Here is a 20360-nt window from a genome sequence, read left to right as displayed (position 1 = left end):
CCCACCCCCCAACCGTTCACCCTCAATCTCTCTCTTTCTCTCCTTAATGAAATAATGAAATTGCCCTATCTCTCTCTCTCTCTCTCTCTCTCTCTCTCCCGCTGTCCTGTGTGAGTTGACACTTGGCCAGATTCTTTGGTGCAGCAGACTAGCTGAGTCATAAAGGTTTCAGAGCGTCCTGATTTATGGACAGTGATGTGGATGAGGGTGAGGCAGCAGGAAAAACACCGGTGTCAGCTCACTGATCACACAGAGACTGTAGGCACATCAGGACAGAGACGACCTGCTGACTTGAGATAAAGACAAAAACGCCACTGTAATTCATCTCTTTTAGTCTAGACGGTTTAGCCAAGTCAAGAGAAACCTAATGTCGACAACTTGAAACTTAATTCTGTCTGATACTGTCTGATACTTGTTTCATTTCTTGTTTTTTCATGTTTTGTTTTTCATTTCCTAAAAAATAATAAAACAAGCCAGACTTGCTGACTTTGCTGTTTGCTGCAGCGCTCGCTTCCAGTCAGATTTATCAATAAGGATAGAAGCAAGAGCTCTTTGGCAGCCATCTATGTACTTTTTCCATTAACCCCCATTAACATTCTGTTGAGAAAAGAAAGATTTTGTTATAAACCCTGAGTGAAAGAGGAGCTTCGGGCTAATTAGCAAGTAAAAATCTCCTCGTTTGCTTGTGAAAGTGAGTCACAGAGCGTGGACATTGAATATAATTTTCTGCTAATGCGTTTATTTGTGCTAAATATTACTTGATTTGACACTTCAGTGCAAGTGTTCCTGTTTATAAATACAAATGAAAATCCTGATGCCAGCTCAAGGTTGTCAAGGCTTCAAGGCTTTATTGGAATTCAGTGCAGCACATCACGGACTAAAAGCACTCAGTGAGTAAGGCATTTCAAACTGGGTATTGCACATACAGACAGTCGTGTTACAGGCATGTTTTGGTGGCAATAAAGCACACAGGTGTTTGCAAACATATCTCCACAAAGCAGATTTTCTACTCCGGACACATCCTGTCATCGTCAGTTAATTGATTAGCTTTTAAGTAGTTTAATTTCTTTGCCGGCACAGTGTGCATGTGTGCGTACATGCTATAAGTCATTCGAGTTGATCATACACATGGTAGGTTCACTGACACTTCTGATTTCAAGAGATTCTCATTTGGTTTGACTGAGACAAACATCTCTGTATGTAGAGCACCGGAGATCCTTTAGCTACAGGCTAGCGGGTGTTTTTAAAGCATGTAAATTTAAACTTTTCTATCTGTTGGTTTTTTCTCTTCAGCCTCCACCTCCTCTTCTTTTTCACCTCCTGCCTCCTTCTGCTCAGCGTCGGCCTCTTCTTGGGGTTGGCTCTCATCTCCTCCTTGATCGTCATCTTCTTTTGCTTCATCCTCTGCCTCACCCTCTTCATTACAAAAATCACGTCGGGGGGGGGATAAAAGTTAGAATTAGTTTCCTACTGCACAAATGCACATGTTAAATAAGCAAAATCACCACACTAACCTTTTTCATCTGCTTCTTCCTCTCCTTCCTCTTGTTTTTCCTCCTCCTCCTCCACTTCCTCCCCCTCTTCTCCCTGCTCTTCCTCTTTCTCTGCCTCCTCCTCCTTCTCTTCTACCTGCTCCTCCTCCTCTTCCTCCTTCTCTTCCTCTTCCACTTGCTCATCGTCGTCTTCTTGAGGGGCGCTGGCCTCCGCCTGCTGTGCTTGGCTTGCGGATATTGTCTCCTCTTTGAAGACTGATGAAGTGTAAAAGCGGGAGCTCAGCAGGTACGGAGCTGCAGAGCTCAGCTGAGCCTGCATGGAGATCTGTGTTCTTCCATAAGAGGGAACAGCATACATGGCCTGGGAGTAGGCGGTGACGGACCCCATACTTGCCACATTCAAACGGTTCTCTTCTCCTTCAAGGAGCTTCCTAATGGAACAAGACACATGAAAGAAAATAGTGAGCTTTTCGTGATTAAAAATCAGAATTATAACACAATATGCAAAACACAGAAAGGAATCAAAGCTATATTGATGATACTATTGACCTGTAGGCTGCAATTTCAATATCCAAGGCCATCTTCACATTCAAGAGGTCCTGATAATCTTTCAAGTAGCGGGCCATGTCATTCTTGTTTGCCCTCAACTCTTCCTCCAGTTGACCTATTGTATCCTGTACAGAAAAGAAATAAAGTGATATGTTAGTCGCACATTATGGGCAGGATGAAAATTCCAATAACTGAACATGCGGAGTGACTCATTTCAATTGTCAAAACACACAGAAAATCGTTTATATGTCACTACAGGTAATTTTCAGTTTTTGTGTTTGCAGTGGTATGTGCAGCCCTGTTCCTTTACTTCAGAGTCTGTCTGTTCCTCACCTGCAGTGCAGAGATCTCAGCACTCTGTTTTTCCTCCACATCCTGCAGCTGATTTTCCAGAGCTTGGTTCATCTCACGGCAGGCATCAATCTCCAGCGTCCTGGTTTTGAGGAGCTGGCGGTATTCTCCAGCCTCATCTTTGGTATGTCTTGCACTCTCAGTGTTGCGAACAGTGCCTACTGTCATCACATTCATCTTGTTGCAGAACCACTCTTCGGCTGACTGAAGGTTGCGTTGGGCCAGCTTCTCATACTGCATTCGGATGTCACGGAGAGCAGCAGACAGGTCAGGTTTAGCGACCTCCATTTCCACTGACACATCTGCTCTGTACTGTATTTGGGCCTGCAGCTCTGCAATCTCACTCTCACAGAGGCGCTTCAGGAAGTCTAGCTCATCCAGCAGGTTCCTAACTCTTTTCTCAAGCTCAGCCTGGCTCAGTGTAGCTTCATCTGCTCCCTTCCTGGCATCCATGAGCCTGCCCTCTGCTTCTGCTCTGCCGAGCACTTCATCCTCATAGCGCTTTTGCAGGTCCCTCAGCACATCTTCCATCTCATCCCTGTGATCCTGGGCAGCTTGCTTTTCATGGTGAGCCTCATCTACGGCAGCTCGGAGCTGGCGGATCTCATGCTCATACAGGGCCCTGAGGTTGGATGGCTCCGTCTGCCTCTGCCTGAGCAGCAGAAGTTCAGTCTCCAGCAACTTGTTCTGCTGCTCCAGCTCATGGACCCGCTCAATGAAGCTTGCAAAGCGGTCATTCAGGCCCTGCAGCTCAGCCTTCTCCTGGGTCCTTAGTGTTTTGAACTCAGAGCTGACCTGGGCTGCCTGGTCAAGTCGTAGCTCAGTGGCAGCTGCGGACACTGGAGCAGAAAGCACAGAGGAGTAGCTGGAGGTAACTCGGGCATGAGTTGGATAACTTCTGCGTAGCGATGCATAGGAAGTTAATGGGGCTGCATGGCTGGAGTAGGCAGACCTAGAGCCTATTCCTCCACCAGCTCCATATCCTGCACTGCGCACCACCACTCTCCTCTTGTAGGAAGAGGGGAAGTACGGGTCAAAGCCGGTGGAAGTCATGACTTCAGAGACGGGCTGCTCTCTGTCTAGGAATGTAGCTGGGTTGACTGCACAGTGAATCTGCATTACTCTGGCTTTTATAGAGCCAGTAATGACTGTGACGTCAGCTATTTTTTTCCGGCATGCTGACAGAAGGAATTGATAATGGTGCCAGCCAGCCAGTCTGAGCCAAGGGAAAGATGGGGTGGGGTAAGAATCAGTGTTGGGGGTGGAGGAGGCGGGGATAAGCGGTGGAGCAACAAGGGACTGCAACGGCCAGGGTCACTGAGGACAAAAACAGTATACAGTTACTCCTAAGAACTGCAGAAGTTGTTACAATTTGCCACCATAAATCCTGACAATGACATAATGTATCTGTCATGTAACTCTTGAAATACTGCATGATGGAGGAGGGGGAGGAAAACCACCTTCTGTAAAAGATGACACTGCCTTGCACCATTTTGCATTGTCTGTGTTCTATTAGGCAGAACATCAATGAGAAAATTATTACGGTCTAAATATCCCAATGCAATACCACAGGTAGTCAATGTAAAGCAAATCAGCTGAAGACTTAACATTTTGGAAAATCCTGTGAAGAAAAAAAAGACCTCATCTCAGAGAAAACATTTTATACTATTATAATAAAAGTTTGCCCTCTAGTGGTTATCTGTTTACCATGCAAGTTACACATAAGTACTGGCTATGTACTGCACCTTACTTTCATTATTCCGTAGTTTAACCTATATAAACCGCATATTTTACCTAATGTCTCAGAGACTATTGTAGGGTTGTGACTTACATGCTGTTGAAACAGTGTAGCTATAGACAATGTTGTTGCATGATTGAAAATTTAAAAAATAAAATAAAATAGAAAAGACATTGTTTTCACCCTACTTTTTGGAAAAGATTTGGATTGGTTCAAGCTGCAAGAACAGTGAAAACTGTCCTGCACTGGCTATACAGGCTGCTAATTTGATCCCCTTTGTACTTTAATAAACATAGCATTAAGTATCAATTCATGAATTTCCCTTAGGGAATATCTATCTATCTATCTATCTATCTATCTATCTATCTATCTATCTATCTATCTATCTATCTATCTATCTATAGGATAATGTCTGTATTTTAAGCAATGATTTCACATTATTTTGACAGATTTGAAAACTTGTTAAACTAAAGTAAAATTTTTTAATTTTGTACATATGATTCCAATGATTACTTTTTGTAGCTAATTGGTAACATAATTTACCTTTGTGCTTAATGACATTTCAGTGGTGTGTGTGTTGATGGTGTGGTTAAACCAACATCGTAATATATGATTGGTCACTTTAATACACCCTCAGTGTATTGACCAATGAGAGACGACTTTACTACTTGGCGGGCAGCAAATGTCGTGCTGTGACGCAAACGCTCCCAACGTTGACAACAACAAAGGATGGGGAATAAATGAAGTTTCAAACTTGCTTTGTGCTTCATGTCCACTAATGACTGCAGTGTTTGGGGATTTTTGTGCCATGCTACAGTGATAACAACGTTGCAAATGCAATTAAAACCAGAATGAACGGTAGGTCAGGCGCCCAGCTTTGCAAGTGATGGTCACCCGGTGAAACAGTAGCTAACGTTAGCTCCTCTGATGTGTAAGCTAATAAAAGCTAGCCGAGGCAGTAATGTGAGCTGTTAGCTAGTTGAATCTGTTATCCCGTGAGGAACATACATTTACCACCTGCTGTTTGGAGCCGTGTTTGAATTATTCACCAGTGAAGCTGTACACTAGCTCAGAACAAACTGCAGCAATGTCTCACCGCAGAGCTAAGCTAACCAGGCTAAGTTTTGAGTCAGATTTGGGGAACGTTAGCTAGTCTGTCCCAAGCCCCCCTCGACAACTGCTCTTCTCTCTGAGGAGATAGGGTTCATTTAGCCCGAGAGACCCACCAGCAGTACTCAAACTGAATGAAAAATAGAGAGGGTTTTGGAGGCGAGGCAGTTGACCGGCTTTGGTAAATAAGAGAGTTGGCAGCAGCCTGGGTCAGTCTTTTTTTAGGGGACTGACTGGTGATGGGACGTACAATATGATATTCTCTTTATGTCTTATTCTCGTAACGTCACATTTACTTTCTCTGTTGATATCTTACCTGCTTTTATCTTTCCTTGCTCGGTTCCTATTCATTTCTATAGATCCATTCAAAGTCTGAAAACCGTGAGAGTGGAAACCCTGCTTTCCTGATATTAAGATGGTAAGGCTTTTTATCACTGAGTGGTTGCTCTTTGTTTTGTATCAGTACATCTTGTGATTTTGCAGACTATTCAGCTCTCGCTAGCGCTCCTTCCTCACTAATACATCTGCTTGCTAAAGGGTTTTCCCTCTTTTTCTGTGTTGTTCTTTACAGATTCGCATAGCAGCACTGAATGCTGCTGCGACAGCTGCAGACGAGTCTCAAGACCCGTTGAGAAGTAACAAGAGTCAGACGAAAGAGGCTCAGGTACAGAGCATATAATAATGAATCAGCAATATGTGGCATCTGCACTGCTGCAGTCTTTTTCTTCTGTGCAAGTAATGAGTTGTTTTTTATTTTTGTCCACAGGAAGCTGAGGCTTTTGCTTTATATCACAAAGCTTTAGATCTTCAAAAACATGACAAGTTTGAGGAGTCTAGTAAGGCCTATCATGAGCTTCTCAAAACTCCACTGCTCAAAGAGGTAAAATATCACACGGTATATAATCCCATCAAAGTTATCAAAACATCTTTGCTAATATGCTTGTGCAGAACATCCAGAATACTGTGTATCGGGGTGTAATTGAGAGCAGTTTAATACTCTCACAGAATCCAGGTTATACACCCCTTTTAGTCAGTGAGGCGGATCACTTGTTTTGGCTTAAGATGAATCTGCATTACTCTGTGGTTGGTGCCAAATTTGATGTATCCTCTAATATCTTAGGCCATGCCTTCCGATGATCAGAGAGTGGGTCTCAAGCATCCCGGACTGATGTTGAAATATTCTACTTTTAAAAACTTGGCCAGCATGGCTGCATCACGGGATGACCTGGAGACCGCCATGGAATTTTACTTGGAGGTGAAACGACAAAACTGTGCCAGTTTAATACTTAATTATCATTCTTGGCATCACACCACTTTGTGCAACTAAATGCGTCTTTAATGCACATGAATAAGACTGCAGTGAATGTTAATACCATATTTTCTACTCTGTTCTTTTCTCAGGCTGTCATGTTGGATTCCACAGATGTGAACATGTGGTACAAAATTGGTCAGGTGGCTGTGCGACTGGTGCGAATTCCTCTGGCTCGACATGCCTTTGAGGAGGGATTGCACTGTAACCCAGATCACTGGCCCTGCCTTGACAACCTCATAACTATTCTTTACACGCTCAGTGACTACACCTGTAAGTAATACATGATCATAAGCTCTTTGCTCTGCACTCACTGTCATTACCATTACAAGAGCTCAAGTATAGAAAGTGAAGTTACTGACATCTGTGTACATTTTTCTAGGTTGCCTCTACTTCATCGCCAAAGCCTTAGAGAAGGATCATTGTTACACTAAAGGCCTGGTGCTGAAGGAGAAAATCTTTGAGGAGCAGCCATGTCTGAAGAGGGACACGATGCAGATGTTCATGAAATGGTGAAGCCAGCTCACATTTTATTTCTCCGCCTGTTTAGAATGTGTTGTAGCTGTGACTCCATACTTTCACATCACTGACGGATCTCTGCTGTGGTGTGGGGTTTTTCTTCCAGCGATATGTCTATTCATTATGTGGAAGTGGAGGAAGAGGAGCGCAAATCCATTGTGGAAGAGGCCCTGGAGATACGGAAACGCAGACAGGCGCTATCTCACTGTGAACCAAAACCAGACCTTGTCCTGATTCAGCCCATCCGCTGCCTCTCGTGAGTGCTGAGCTGTTATGTCTCTGAGAACTGTCTTGTTTTTTTCCTGTTTGGGCGGATTAGTTTAAATTGGCCTGTCACTTTTGAAAATATTTTAAGTGAGAATAACAGTCAAGAGTTGAGCATATGATATGCTTCTCTGAGGATAGTCCAATTAATACTCATGCAAAGTTTTGCACGACTGTGAACGCTTGAAAATGCAGAAACAGCATATACTGTACTGAAATTCGTGGTTGAGCTCCACTGACATTGAAGTAATTCTTTTCTGGCCTAAATTTTGTGAACCTTTTCTAACCTTTACCGCCGAGGGTTGTAATATCGAGTTTTACCCATATTTGTTTGTTTGTTTGTGAAGACAGTTTGTGCTAATATTAATGAGCGTTTTTTTTTATCTTTTTAATCTCAGATGGAAGCATGTGGGCGAAAGCCTTCTTGCAATGTACAGACATCAGACCACATGTGAGCCACCGCGTCCGAGTCTGGGCCGCAGGATTGACTTGTCAGAGTATAGTGACCCAAACTTCCTCCAGAACCTCCCCCAGCCTAGCAGTCCTGTCAGTATGGGCCAGACCACTGTGCTGAGTAGCAGCCCCAGCTCATCCCTGCCTCCAGTGGTCCTCTCTGAGCCAATAGTGCTCCCCCAGCCCAGCACTCAGCTCCAGATTACCCCCAGTCAGACCACTGTGGAAATCACCACTTCTGTTCACCCTGTTGGTTAGTTCATAAAAATAAATTTCTCTTTTACTCTGCCTACATTTGATAAGTAATTATAAGCTTTTGTAGTAATTGTAAGTGCAACTGTATATCCCAAGTATTTCCAGAATTTAATGTCTTTTTTTTTTTATTTTTTCATCCTACTGTATGTTCACAGCTACAGCAGTGGACGTTTCCCTGACAGATAAAGTGAAGAAAGCGCCAAAAAGGAAACGTGGGATGGAAGATAGTGGGGAGACGGCCAAGCGGCGCTCAGCACGTGTTCGTAACACAAAATGCAAGAAGGAAGAGAAGATTGACTTTCAGGAACTGCTTTTTAAATATCTACCCTCCAGGTAGCTTACACTAAACCAAAAATAATATCCATAAATGCACAGCTTGTTATAGTTCTTTAGAATTAAATGCTGTTTTGCTCGTTTGTCTTAGGCTAAAGAAGTTTGATCCTGATAATGATGAGGAGAGTCTGAGTAATCTTGAGACACAGTGTGATGGGAAGGAGGACATACAGCCTCTACATGGGAGTTGCTTGCCTGTTGACTCAGTTGAATACATGGAGTCTGGTATGTAGTGCTTTGTGGATATGTATTTACAATACACTGTTGTGCTGTCTGTCATATTAAGAACGTGTGTATTCCCTTCTGTAGAGCAACAGGATGTCCACAAATACCTGCTTGATAATATGACCAATGGTGGTATACTGGACCTGATGATGCGCTATCTGAAAGCTGTGGGTCAGAAGTTCATTAAGGAGTGGCCTCGAGGGCTGACTGCTGTGGTGCTGGAAGTCTATCAGACCTGGAGGAAGCACAGTAGTGGTCTTCCTAACCCTTTGCTTCGGGACTGCAGCAACCAACACATCAGGGTAAATGACAAGAAAACTGTTTGTTGTTGGTTTTAGACTCACTAGACAGAAAATATCACTGAATGCAATTTGTACGAATGAGCCAGTGAGCAGCCTTATATCCTCTGGCAGGTCTCTACTTACTGCTCCAAACTCCAGACTGATAACAAAGGGGGACCAGGCCTTTGTAGAATAGCCTGCTAGAGGATCGGAGGCTCACAGATTCAGAACACACTTTAAAATCTCTTTTAAAAACTTGTTGTTGATGTGCTTTGATGGTGTTGTCTTTTATCTTTTAGCACTCATGTTTTCAATTTTCTTTTGCCTTATTATGTATGCTTTTGTTGTGTGTTTGGTTTATAAATGTGTAGGCAATGTTAATTGCGTTTTAAACAATGTTTTTAAGAGCTATATAAATGTATTATTATTATAATTATTATTGAGGAAGAATTCCTTAACTATCATTATTTTAATAGTTTAATTTTAGTGTGATATGAAATGGTAAATCTTTGTTGTACATGCATCTTAAAGATTGTTTATGGTGTGTGTTCAAATTAAAACATTTGTGTTGTGCCAGATAATTCTGATTTCTGGAGTCACTCTGGATCTAGTTTTGGGAAGGGCTGTGCACTCCAGGGTCTAAAAGAAGTAAACATTTTCTGAAATTGGGACCAGGGACATAACTATAGTTTTTCATCAAAATTGGCCCCAATGATCTCTAATAAGTGTTATTATCTGCTACATGTACAGGAAATGGTGACGATGAGCTTAGCGTGTATGGAGCTGCAGTTGGAGCAATGGTTACACAAAAAAGGGAAGACTGGTAAGTACCAGTGAGCTGATTGGACTTTGACAAAGCTTGGTTTAGTGATGCATCATAGTACTGTGGAGCCCGCAGATGCTGCAATGTTTGTACCGTGTCATATTACATATCACAAGTAGCACTTACAACATTTTACCTAATGTGTTAAATGTCATTGTTGCTTTTTTGTATTTTAAAAAATTAACTGATTGGCCTGAACATGGCACTGCAATCACAGTCCTAAACACAATGACCTATGGGATTTGTTAAATATTAGTGAGTCACATGTGTGGGACAACATGTTTACCCTTGGCTTATGACAATATTTCTTTCTTTGTCTAGTGTCTCCAAGAAGAAGCAGCGTTGGTCCTGGCAATGATACAGCTGACTCAGAATTCCCTGGGCAGCATTTCCAAGGTGATTTATTACTCCTGGCCCTAGCTTCATCCCAAAGAGACCTGTTTGAGGATGACTGGTTGGATGTCATGGTGCGTGTCTACTGGCTCAAGGCACGATTCTTGGCCCTACAGGTAGGAACTCCTCTTTGTATTTTTGGTGAACTTTTCGTTCCATGAGTCCTTAAAACTCAGCTCAACCAGATGTGACTTGTAAGTCTGTCTTTCTTATCTTTTTTCAGGGAGACATGGAGTTGGCACTGGAGAGCTATGATGTCTGTATAGGTCTGTTGCAGAGCAAACCAAAGTCCACTGAAGGAAAACATTACACCATCCACCTGCCTAACCTACGAGTAGATGCAGCGATCTCTGTGGAGGAGGTCAGTGTTTTCATGAGTTATGAGAAGAAAAAGATTCCAGTCCATACTATACCGTTAAAGAATGTGTTATACGCTAAGAAGCAAAATAATTCTGTTTTTTTTTTTCAGCATAATGGTATATTACTCTTAAAAAATGGACAATTAGCAAGTCTTCTGAAGGCCTCTAGCTTTTTTGGGTTTAATTTTGGGTGTCTTGTGTCCCCTTTGACAGATCGACAAGAGGCTGAAGTCTCTGGAGCGTTGTCAGTCTTTGGAAGAGATCCAGCGACTCTTTGAGTCTGCAGACTTTGAGTCTGTTGTACGTCTGCTGCAGCCCACTCTTAATTATGGCAGCAGGAGTAAACCTCTAGAGTTTGTGAGCTCAGCACCAGAGCGGCCTGCTCAGCTAATGCTATTGCAGGTTAGACATGCAACAATAATATTGATTGAACATATACATCTTTTGAATTGGCCGATGGTTGACACTTATCATCCTCTGAATTAGAACTCGCTGTTGAAGCTGCAGGACTACCAGCAGTGTTTGGAGTGCAGTGAGCTGGCTCTGAATGAAGCCCTGCAGCAGCTCAACTCTGCTTCAAACAGCTCCCCGCCTAGTAAAGAGGAGTGGGTCAGCACCATTGGAACATTGCTGGATGGCATCGAGGTCTGCTTCACCAAAGACTTACAGCTTCTGAGCAATGTCCCCCATTTCTCTAGCATGGCTCGACTGGCAAATAACCTAATTCAGGTTAGAGAGCTAAAGACAACACTAGTTTTCTGGAAGAAACAGTTACACTGATACTATAACAAGAAACTGATAAGCCTTTGTGTTGTTTCTGTTGTGTTTTCAGCTGATTGATCTTAGCATGACCATTTCCGACGATCCCAAGGAGCCTTATTTCTTCTCGGTTCTGCCGTGGATTATACTGTATCGCATTATCAAACATGAGGAGGCAGCTTTTGACTGTATGCTCCGTCAACATATGTCTGTAGGGGATGATGAAGGTTTGTTTTAATGCCTTTGGTTTTCTCTTGGTGTTCATGCCACGGTACCTGTTGCAGTGACCGACCCCATCAAGTCTTGTTTTCAGATGACTCAGACACTCCGATGCTGCCCTCCTCCCTGATGCTTCTGAACACAGCCCATGAGTATCTTGGCCGTCGCTCCTTGTGCTGCAGCTCAGACGGTGCACTCCTCAAGTTCTTCGTAAGTTTGTTTGTAGACCTCTCTCTCTCTAGAACTACTGTGATCTGACCAAGGTGATATGTGAATGTACAGCTTGCATACATGCCTTTTGATATAAGATTATAATAATTATTCTATATCCTTACATAGTTACATAAAACAGCTGTAGACCCCAAAATTGTGACTAAATTAATTTGTATAGGCCATTTGAACAGTTTGACTAAGCTTCATTCTTATGTTTTGCTGGAGGTTCGAGTTCTGGAAAAAGAATTTGCAGCCTCTTCCAGCAATGACGCTCATCCCTACAAAGAGGAGTTGGAGATGGCGTTGGAACAGTGCTTCTTCTGCCTGTATGGATACCCCAGTAAGAAGAGCAAGGCCCGCTACCTTGAGGACCACTCATCTCCACAGGTCAAACACTCAGAAGTCTTTCTTGTCACACCTTTGATTTAGTTTATCGTAATTTGTTGCATGAACTTTAAGTGACTCAATCAAAGTCTACTAGGTTAATCTCAGCAGCAAAGGTTAACTAACCTCAGCTAAACTTGCTTGACCTATTTTAAACATTGTATTATTTAATTGAAAATTTAAAACAAAAAAGTAGCTCAAAGGTTTGAGTAAAGTATGATTTCTGTTTGAACAGCAGCAGACTGTTGATGACGCAAACATGTTCCCTCACTGACCCCTCACGTCACAGAGGATGTCTGCTTTATCCATTAATGTTGTTTTGTTGGCTTGCAAGGTACGCACGTCTGGTGTCGTTGAAATAAACGAAGGCCATGAAATAGCTTTAATGGCATAATAGCATTAATTTACTGAGTGAGAAATGTGAACACATTTAGATAAACCACAAACAACAGCAGTACAACTTACTCTTTTGCTTTTATTTAGTATTTGTTGGACTATTCTGTCTCTACCTTTTTTAGAGCCCTTTCATTTCTCCAAAGAAACTCCTGAAATACAAAAACATTTTCTTTATCTTGCGTTTGTTTACTTTCGGAAGCAAAGATTCTTGGTGAATAGATAGATTTGATGTACGTTTGAAAAATGAAAATCAGAGACAGTGTCCCAAGTCTGATATTATCATGAGATAATATCAGCTGCACCCCGTGGTCTCTTATATTTTTGTAATGCATGCGTCCAGCCACCAGGTGGGTGTCATCCCCACAGTTGCGCATCAATACATTTAGATGACTGGCATTCTGACTGTATTTATGAAATACCACACTGCAAGAGACCTTGTTGCCACTAATTTGCTCTGGCGCTGTGTATTACACTTGAATACAATCAACTATGTCACTCATGTTTCCTGTGGAATTAATGTGTGTTTTGCAGGTTGAGCTGCTGTGGAGTGAGGCCCTCTTCATGTTCCAGTATTTCAAACCAAAGTCACTGCCTGAGTTTGACAGTTATAAGACAAGCACAGTGTCTGCAGAATTGGCTAATCTGCTGAGGAGGTTTGTTGGCATCGCTCCCTCAAGTGACACTCCCATCCTCACCATGGAAGAAGTGGCAGCCTACATCGAGGGCATGACAGAAAAGGTCAGTCAGTGGGCACACACTGACTGTGAGGGATCCAGTGAATCATACATGCTAAACAGTGTACTTATGTCAGTGGTGCTTTTTAAGCATTGCTTTGCCTTCATGTCACCTTTAACTTCACTTGCAAGTTTGAATTGAGAATCATGATTGTTAGAGAAATGTTGACTTTTTATTTCTTTAAGGCCCCATGCCTTCCTGAGGGGAGTGCTCCTGCACCTGCAATCATTAATGAGATCTACTACCTGCTGGCTGATTACCATTTCAAGAACAAGGAGCAGTCCAAAGCCATCAAGTTCTATATGCATGACATCTGTGTGTGTCCCAACAGGTAACTCATTTATCTACAACAGTGTCAATGCTTGTGCACAATACACAACAGGATCTGCTTTTTAATTAACATTGAAGGTAAAAATTTATATTATGAATAATAGCAATTAAATGTGCATTTGTGGGGTTTCACATTCAGTACATTGAGTGCAGTGAGTTCACAAGAAGTGTGTATCTTTCCTCAGGTTTGACTCCTGGGCAGGTATGGCTTTAGCTAGGGCCAGCCGCATCCAGGACAAGCTCAACTCCAATGAGCTGAAAAGTGACGTTCCTATATGGAAACACTCCCAGGCGGTGCTTAACTGTTTTAAGAGGGCCCTGGAGATAGACAGTTCCAACCTGTCTCTGTGGATCGAGTATGGCACCATATCATATGCCCTGCATTCATTTGCTTCGCGGCAGCTCAAACAGTGGCGCAGTGAGCTCCCCCCAGAGGTGGTTAAACAGGTGAGGCACATGAGCAGAGTTATCTTGGTGCTCATCATCATTCCCTGTCAGTTTATGTTAACTCCGCTTTAATGTCAGATTTGTGATTGTGAGCTAAAACCAATGTCACATCCTGTTAGTTTTGCTTGTTACGTATGTGAAATTTGTTGTAGACTGAATTTATCTGGCGCCTTGAACTAAATTTCACATTAAGGTGTGTGTGTGTGTGTGTGCGGTTTCAGATGGAGGAAAGGAGAGACTCAATGTTGGAGACAGCGTTCCAGTGTTTCCAGGGAGCTTCCCGTTGTGAGGGTGACAGCGATGAAGAAGAGTGGCTCATTCACTACATGCTGGGGAAAATAGCAGAGAAACGCAAACAGCCTCCAGTGGAATATCTACAGCTTTACAAAAAGGTAAACAGCTGTGGAGACCTTGGGCTACACATTTATCCAAGGAATTCAGTCAGTGATTTATGTTTGATAATAATCTTTGGTGTTGAGTGGTTTGTTTACTCTGGCACCAGGTAAAATGTGTCAGTTACTAATAACTTATCAGAAAATTAAAGTGTGTTGACTGGAACCTGCGTTAAAGGATATCCTGACGATTGATTTTGTAGTAGAAGTACTGTGTTCTCTCAGGGCAAATGCAGAAATACTGGGTTCAAATTTAAAACAGATCTCTAACACAATAATACACGTAATGTAATGTGACCTGCACACTGTGTCTGTGACTTTCAAATTAATCCATTCCCTGAAGGTTGAAGTCTTCATTAAATAAGGAGTGCTTATACTTTCTGCATACCATCGTTTTTAATTATCTTCCCTTATTTTCCCTTATGAAACCAGATCATTTCTCAGCACTGCAGTGTGATGGACAAAAATCTGTCGAAGCCAGAGAAGTAGTGAACAGAAATTTGAAAATATTTGTCACGATGAAAACCAGGAAAATAAAAGGCAAAAATAAAAACCTTTAGTTGATATATAATTTTAATAAACCTTAAGTTGATTGCAGTCATTTTTCTTGCTCTCCGCGGAGTTGTTTTATAATCTGCCTACAGAAAGATCACTGCCCTGCCACCCTCACAAGATGTTTTTTTCCGAGTTAGAAGAACAATGTATGGAGTTAGTCATAGCTCTGTAGTTCTGATTAGATCAGTGGAGGCAGATGAACCTGTATGAAACACAGTATCATGGGGGGGCAGTGTGAACGTAGTGAACCCTCATGTCAGAATACATAGCTGTCTTCTACTCCTTATTGCAATCTCTCCCTCCATTTTACTAGTTAAGGAGTTGATTTATTGATGCCAGATGATGGTGTTGAATTGCTGACTCCCTCCTCTTTGTATTTCTAGGCAGCACACTATCTGCATGAAGAAGCTGCCAGGTACCCTCGGAAAATTCATTACCATAATCCGCCTGACCTGGCCATGGAAGCCCTGGAGGTAAACTACCTGTGGCTAGTAGCTCAAATGATATCTAGATGATATACTGTATGTCACATTGATGCAGTGTAATATCAGATAACTGACTGAAAGCATTCACACTAACTTCTTTTTTTCTAGTTGCATTTCCGTTTGAGCGCCACCATCCTAAAACTGCTAGAGGCAGTAGAGCCTGACCTGGAGCATGAGCTCTTGTTTACTTTGCTGGTTGAGGCAGCTACAGGGCCATTTGCGAGGGGTGAAGAGAAGAGTATGCCAAGCATGCCAAGGTCCCATGAAAAGTAAGCTTCATAAATCTTACCTGGCAGGAGTTATGAACGAGCATTTGATTTTATGGCCAAACATTGATTCTCAACGTTGTTCTTGATTCACTGCAGAGAGAAACCCCCCTCCATGATGGATGAAGACTTTAATTGCACATCAGTTTGCATAGGGAACGTCCTCAGCTCATCCCTTCCGTCAGCTGCCACGCCAGGTCTGACATCCCCTGCTTACGTGGCCACGCCGTTTGACCATGATTACGCCAAACGCAAAACACTTCGACGGCAGCAGTGGCAGCAGCAGCGGCATGAAGAGCAGCAGGCTGATGGTACAGTCCCAGTCCTAGACACTGTCTCTGGGGTTGGGCTCCTTGACCTTTCTGCACTGGGACAGGAAGCCCACTGGGGAGTGCTCAGATTGCTAATCACCATGCTTACTGGCTTCGGTTTCAGTTACAATGATCCCCATGCACTGGGTGATTGTGATGTGGTGAAATGGGCAATATGGCTACTGATTATTTGACTGATTTACTATGCCTGTCAAAACAGTGTTGAAACAAATAGATTTGATGTGTGTGTGTGTGTGTGTGCGTGTGTGCGTGCGCTGGAATAACATCGATTTCTAGTCGCTGCTTTGTTGCTGTTCTTATTTTCTTTCCTTACCAATCATCTTGCCTCTCCTAATATGTTGCAGTTGTTGCTAACTTCCTGCAGCTTATAACCTTATGGAGACATCTATGCGGTATTGCAGGCTTGTGTGGTTTTGAGCCTTAATCAGATGCTGTTGATATCACATCAAAAGAGCTGCAAATGATTGTTTCTTCACTGTATTTAGTGCTAATTTATTAGCAAGCGAAATCCTAATAATCCTAATTATTATAACCTTTACTTATGCAGGTAAGTTATTTAAATCAAAAAAGAGACCTCTGAGTAGGGCATAAGAAAATAGAACAGAGATAAGCCAAAGAACAAACTGCCAAGCCAGCCACACACAAGAACATACATTACAGTCAGCATCAGAAACAATCCCTTTCAATTAAATTAAATATTTAAGTTTTAAAGTTTTTTTGTAATTAGGTCTGTTTAAATGGTGAAAAGTGATAGAAGACAATCTTCCCCATGTCAGTATTTACCTGTAGGATATCAACTGCAGGCTGAAGAGATCACACTAAGTTCGTCTGAAAGCAGTAAAATTCTGACAATTTGGGCTACTGCTTATAAACTACTTTCATGTTTGAGTACTCTACATGACAGCTCTGATAAACAGGAGAGTTTTCAGTGAGAAACAACCCACAGAGAGTTGTGTATTTTTCTCATGGCACTGGATATGAAAATCTTTTTCAAAAACAGACCTGATAGTTGCAGGCAATAATGTGCTGGATGTACATTATTGCTTTCAGTCTATCTAGCACAGTGTACATCCAGACCAGTGTGTACAATGAACATTATAGCTGCCCTTGTTGTTCCATGCGCATTAACTATCTTTTATGTAACCTCTTGTATGTGTTGCAGTCATAACTGTGTTTGTTTGAGTTTCTAAAAAGATGCTTTTCAGTATGCCTGAGAAAGTTTTAGTTGTGTTTTATTGTGTCAGAGTTAAGTAAGTTCTTCAAATACTTAGACATTTACTGAATATATGCAGAGCTAAAGCTGCCAGGAATTGAAATTTTCATCAGCTGTAACTCTGTGCAGGGTTTCAGGATTGTGAAACAGATAATATGCCATAATGCTGTTTGGAGAAAACAGTCCTGGCCATTCTTTCCATATGACAAAAACAGGGACATCTGTTCACCCACCCCATGTGTCATGTTTAGCTTGAATGTGCAAATAACGCAGCCATATTGCCCATGTTGCCAGTTTTGTCACCCTTTCCAGATTCCTTCCTACCTACCTACCTACCTGCCTGCTACCTCTTTGCCTGCTTGCTTTTACCACCTGCTTTGCCATATATATGCATGTAGTTCAAATGGGGTGAATGTCTTCACGACTGGACAAAGTCAATCCTTTATCACAATCCACTAAATTGTCTGGTGTATCATGTGGTCGCATTTTATTTGACTTTGGTGTGGGCTTACTTTGACAAGAAAGTCAAACTCTCTGGAGATATTTCAAAATCTTGCCTGAATCGTGTGGTTGCTGTTTTCCACTAATTGGATATAATTTCCAATTATGACCAATTAGTGAGAAAATGTCAAGTCAGGAAGAATGTGGCTGGCCTATTTTTGCCTTACAACTCTGACTGAAGTCAGAAAATAACCCACCATGCACATGTTTGCTTGTAGGTGTCCAATCTCTCTGGCTTGAGTCCTGCTTAAAGCACATCAAGGTGGTAAGACTGTAGGGCCGGATTCAGACATGCATTTATCAAACTGTTATCGGGAAAATGCCCCTGTTTTGATCTCCTGTTCATCATCTACAACTTAGAAGTTCTGGGTTTTTACCATGGATTTCAGCCATTGGGCAAATAACAGTAGCCAGGGTTTTTTTTTCTTGTCTTATACACATTGCTGCAGAAGCAGCTCTAGCTTTTATTACTGATCATATCCCAGAGAATGTTCTTTCAGGCTGCGGAGGGAAATATTGATTGTGAGAAAAAGTGAGCTATGCAAGACCATTGAAATGGTATCAAAACACTGCACTGCATATTTAGTGTGGTCCCAGAAATAAATGTGTGTCTGAATCAGGTTCTACAAGTTCAAGGGAGTGGCATTAAATCTCTACTCCTTTGTCAAGAAAGGTAAATGATTTTTGAAGCCAATTGCAGATTATTTTTTAACAAGTTTAGAGGTGCAGTTTTGCTTGATTATATTTTAAAACCAGCTCCCCATATCTCCAACAGCCTCACCAGAGTTTGACCATGATTACTGCCTGCCCAGGTCTCCAATGTGGCTGGCTTCCCTGAATGGTACTGATCTTCAAACCCACCAGACTCTTTAAGAGGCTATGTTTTTAATCCAAAGTGAAGTGTATTCTTGTAGGAAGCACTGAATACACAGTTGTCAGTTCACACAAATCTTACGGTACCACAGTAATTTTGCTGTAAACTCATGATTGTGAATTTTTTTTCTCCCATGTGTGCATTACTCTCTGAAATAACGAAAGCTTGTTGCCCTCTTGATTCTGTTATTTACAGTTCTCTGCCAAGGACCATTTATTTTTGCTGACACTGCCCAACATGGCATTTAAGAGGAATGCTGGCATTTTGGTTTTGGACCACTCACAAAAACAAACCGTATTCCTTTTATAACAATGAGTCATTAGTAATGCACTAATAAGGATTTGTGGCTCATGACCTATTTCTGTTTCATAATTATCTTTTATTACCCCCCACTCCCCACCACACGCACGCACGCACACACACACACACACACACACACACACACACATACACATATATTACAAATGAGAATTTGGGGCGTTTAAAAGCAAGTCACCAACCAATAGCCAGAAAACAGGCCTACACAGCATGCTCTTAAAGTATGCAGTTACACATTCTGGATAATTGGTTAAAGTCTCAACTTATTGAGCAATGAAAGATTATCCCACTTGAAATGAAAGTTTAATATTTTTCTCTTTTAAACTCTTTTAAACCCAACTTTTTGGCAAGAAAAGTTATATATGTATTTATCCATAATATTCCAAAGGCTAAAGCTTATTTGTCTCTATCTGTAGCCATGCAATTGGCTCCATTACCCATGTTGTTTTTTTGTTTTGGCAGAGCGCAGTCAGGACAGTGAGGTGGTGTTGCTCTCAGACTCCAACTCTACCCAGGATGCCTTCACAGATCCCACCAGCTCACAGGACAGCAGCCACAAACCTGCCTCTGGGAAAGTCAGTTCATTATCATCAGAAAGTACAACCCCTGTGAAGGATGGGCAGCAAGCATCAGAGGACACAGGTACATAGGGCTTTAACTAGAGACTTCACATAAAGACTTTTCAAACTATTCCTAGATTCTATCTCTCTGCTCTCCACCATGTCTGTATGTTTGCTTATCTTTTCACAAAAAGGCTAAATGTACTGCTTCCATTTCTGCCCTCGCACAAGATCTGCCTGAACTTGCAACTCTACAAGTTGGCTGGCACACCTTCCGCTCCTCCATTGGTCATAACTGCTCTATAGCTCTACTGTGTAGCGTGTAATACACAACCTCACAGATGTTGTAACTACAGTTACTTTGATATTTGAATCACTCTTTGCCTAAAATCTCAAATTGAAATTTAACTTCAGCATCCCATGGAGAGCATACTGGCATCCAGACTGAAGAGAAAGTTATCCAGGAAGTAGTAGAAGCTGTGGTGGTGACCCTCCCCGAGGCCTCAGTGCCCAAGGTCTCTGCGGACCTGTGTCCCCATCCTCTTCCTGTCCCAGCCACCCCACCAAAGCCAGCCCACTCTCAACAGCCTGCTCCTCAGACCCCGGCCAGTGAGGGAAAGAGGAAGCCAGAGCCCCCTGCTGAGGTGATCGAGGTGCCCAAGGCCCTGCCTGCAGATCGTGTCGACCAGAGGCGGATGCTGGTGGAAATGTGCATCCGCGCTCTCTTCCTCTGCCTCAGCCGCTTCCCTCAGCACTACAAGAGTCTCTATCGTCTGGCCTTCTTCTACACCAACAGCAAGACTCATCAGGTCAGTCCACCCCTGTTAACTGACGGTTCTAGTCAATTCGCATTGCATCTCAAAGGTCAAGTCATCCATTAAACCCAAGCCATATACCTATAATCAGTATCCCCCGCCATTAATGGT

General features: G+C 42.4%; 2 protein-coding genes across 4 annotated transcripts in view; one reads left to right on the top strand and one right to left on the bottom strand.

Moving 5' to 3' along the window:
• Nucleotides 1–822: 822 nt before the first annotated feature.
• On the bottom strand, nt 823–3481 carry neflb (neurofilament light chain b). Its single transcript, XM_023393920.1, has 4 exons — nt 2376–3481; nt 2043–2167; nt 1515–1924; nt 823–1416 (listed from the first exon to the last, which is right to left on the bottom strand). The coding sequence occupies exons 1-4, from the start codon at nt 3444–3446 to the stop codon at nt 1259–1261; spliced, it is 1764 nt and encodes a 587-aa protein (XP_023249688.1). The 5' UTR covers nt 3447–3481; the 3' UTR covers nt 823–1258.
• A 1342-nt stretch (nt 3482–4823) lies between these two features.
• cabin1 (calcineurin binding protein 1) overlaps nt 4824–20360 on the top strand; it is a 36956-nt gene continuing 21419 nt past the window's right edge. Inside the window, exons 1-30 of one of the 3 annotated variants that reach the window (XM_023393988.2) lie at nt 4824–4989; nt 5601–5659; nt 5813–5905; nt 6008–6121; nt 6362–6496; nt 6643–6823; nt 6933–7062; nt 7176–7325; nt 7732–8039; nt 8197–8374; nt 8466–8599; nt 8684–8901; nt 9631–9703; nt 10025–10212; nt 10320–10457; nt 10669–10857; nt 10942–11184; nt 11288–11441; nt 11528–11643; nt 11872–12033; nt 12958–13164; nt 13347–13492; nt 13677–13938; nt 14160–14330; nt 15269–15358; nt 15479–15639; nt 15736–15947; nt 18458–18523; nt 19337–19516; nt 19849–20243. In XM_023393988.2, coding sequence (XP_023249756.1) covers nt 5657–5659; nt 5813–5905; nt 6008–6121; nt 6362–6496; nt 6643–6823; nt 6933–7062; nt 7176–7325; nt 7732–8039; nt 8197–8374; nt 8466–8599; nt 8684–8901; nt 9631–9703; nt 10025–10212; nt 10320–10457; nt 10669–10857; nt 10942–11184; nt 11288–11441; nt 11528–11643; nt 11872–12033; nt 12958–13164; nt 13347–13492; nt 13677–13938; nt 14160–14330; nt 15269–15358; nt 15479–15639; nt 15736–15947; nt 18458–18523; nt 19337–19516; nt 19849–20243 — 4797 coding nt within the window. In that variant the 5' untranslated portion in view covers nt 4824–4989; nt 5601–5656. The remainder of the gene's footprint in view (nt 4990–5600; nt 5660–5812; nt 5906–6007; nt 6122–6361; nt 6497–6642; nt 6824–6932; nt 7063–7175; nt 7326–7731; nt 8040–8196; nt 8375–8465; nt 8600–8683; nt 8902–9630; nt 9704–10024; nt 10213–10319; nt 10458–10668; nt 10858–10941; nt 11185–11287; nt 11442–11527; nt 11644–11871; nt 12034–12957; nt 13165–13346; nt 13493–13676; nt 13939–14159; nt 14331–15268; nt 15359–15478; nt 15640–15735; nt 15948–18457; nt 18524–19336; nt 19517–19848; nt 20244–20360) is intronic. The other 2 variants (XM_023393991.2, XM_023393989.2) reach the window with 2 other exon arrangements.

This window comes from Seriola lalandi, unplaced genomic scaffold, assembly GCF_002814215.2.
Source record: "Seriola lalandi dorsalis isolate HSWRI2012SDOR001 ecotype SW California unplaced genomic scaffold, Sedor1 jcf7180002054945, whole genome shotgun sequence".
NCBI classification, from domain to species: Eukaryota; Metazoa; Chordata; class Actinopteri; order Carangiformes; family Carangidae; genus Seriola; species Seriola lalandi.
This window is presented reverse-complemented; position numbering and strand designations above follow the sequence as displayed.

Coding starts and splice junctions, on each gene's coding strand:
- neflb (XM_023393920.1), bottom strand. CDS start 3,446: ATGACTTCCACCGGCTTTGACCCGTACTTCCCCTCTTCCTACAAGAGG. Junction 2,168..2,375: donor CTGAGATCTCTGCACTGCAG/GTGAGGAACAGA, acceptor TTTTCTGTACAG/GATACAATAGGTCAACTGGA. Junction 1,417..1,514: donor GGAAGAAGCAGATGAAAAAG/GTTAGTGTGGTG, acceptor TTTGTAATGAAG/AGGGTGAGGCAGAGGATGAA.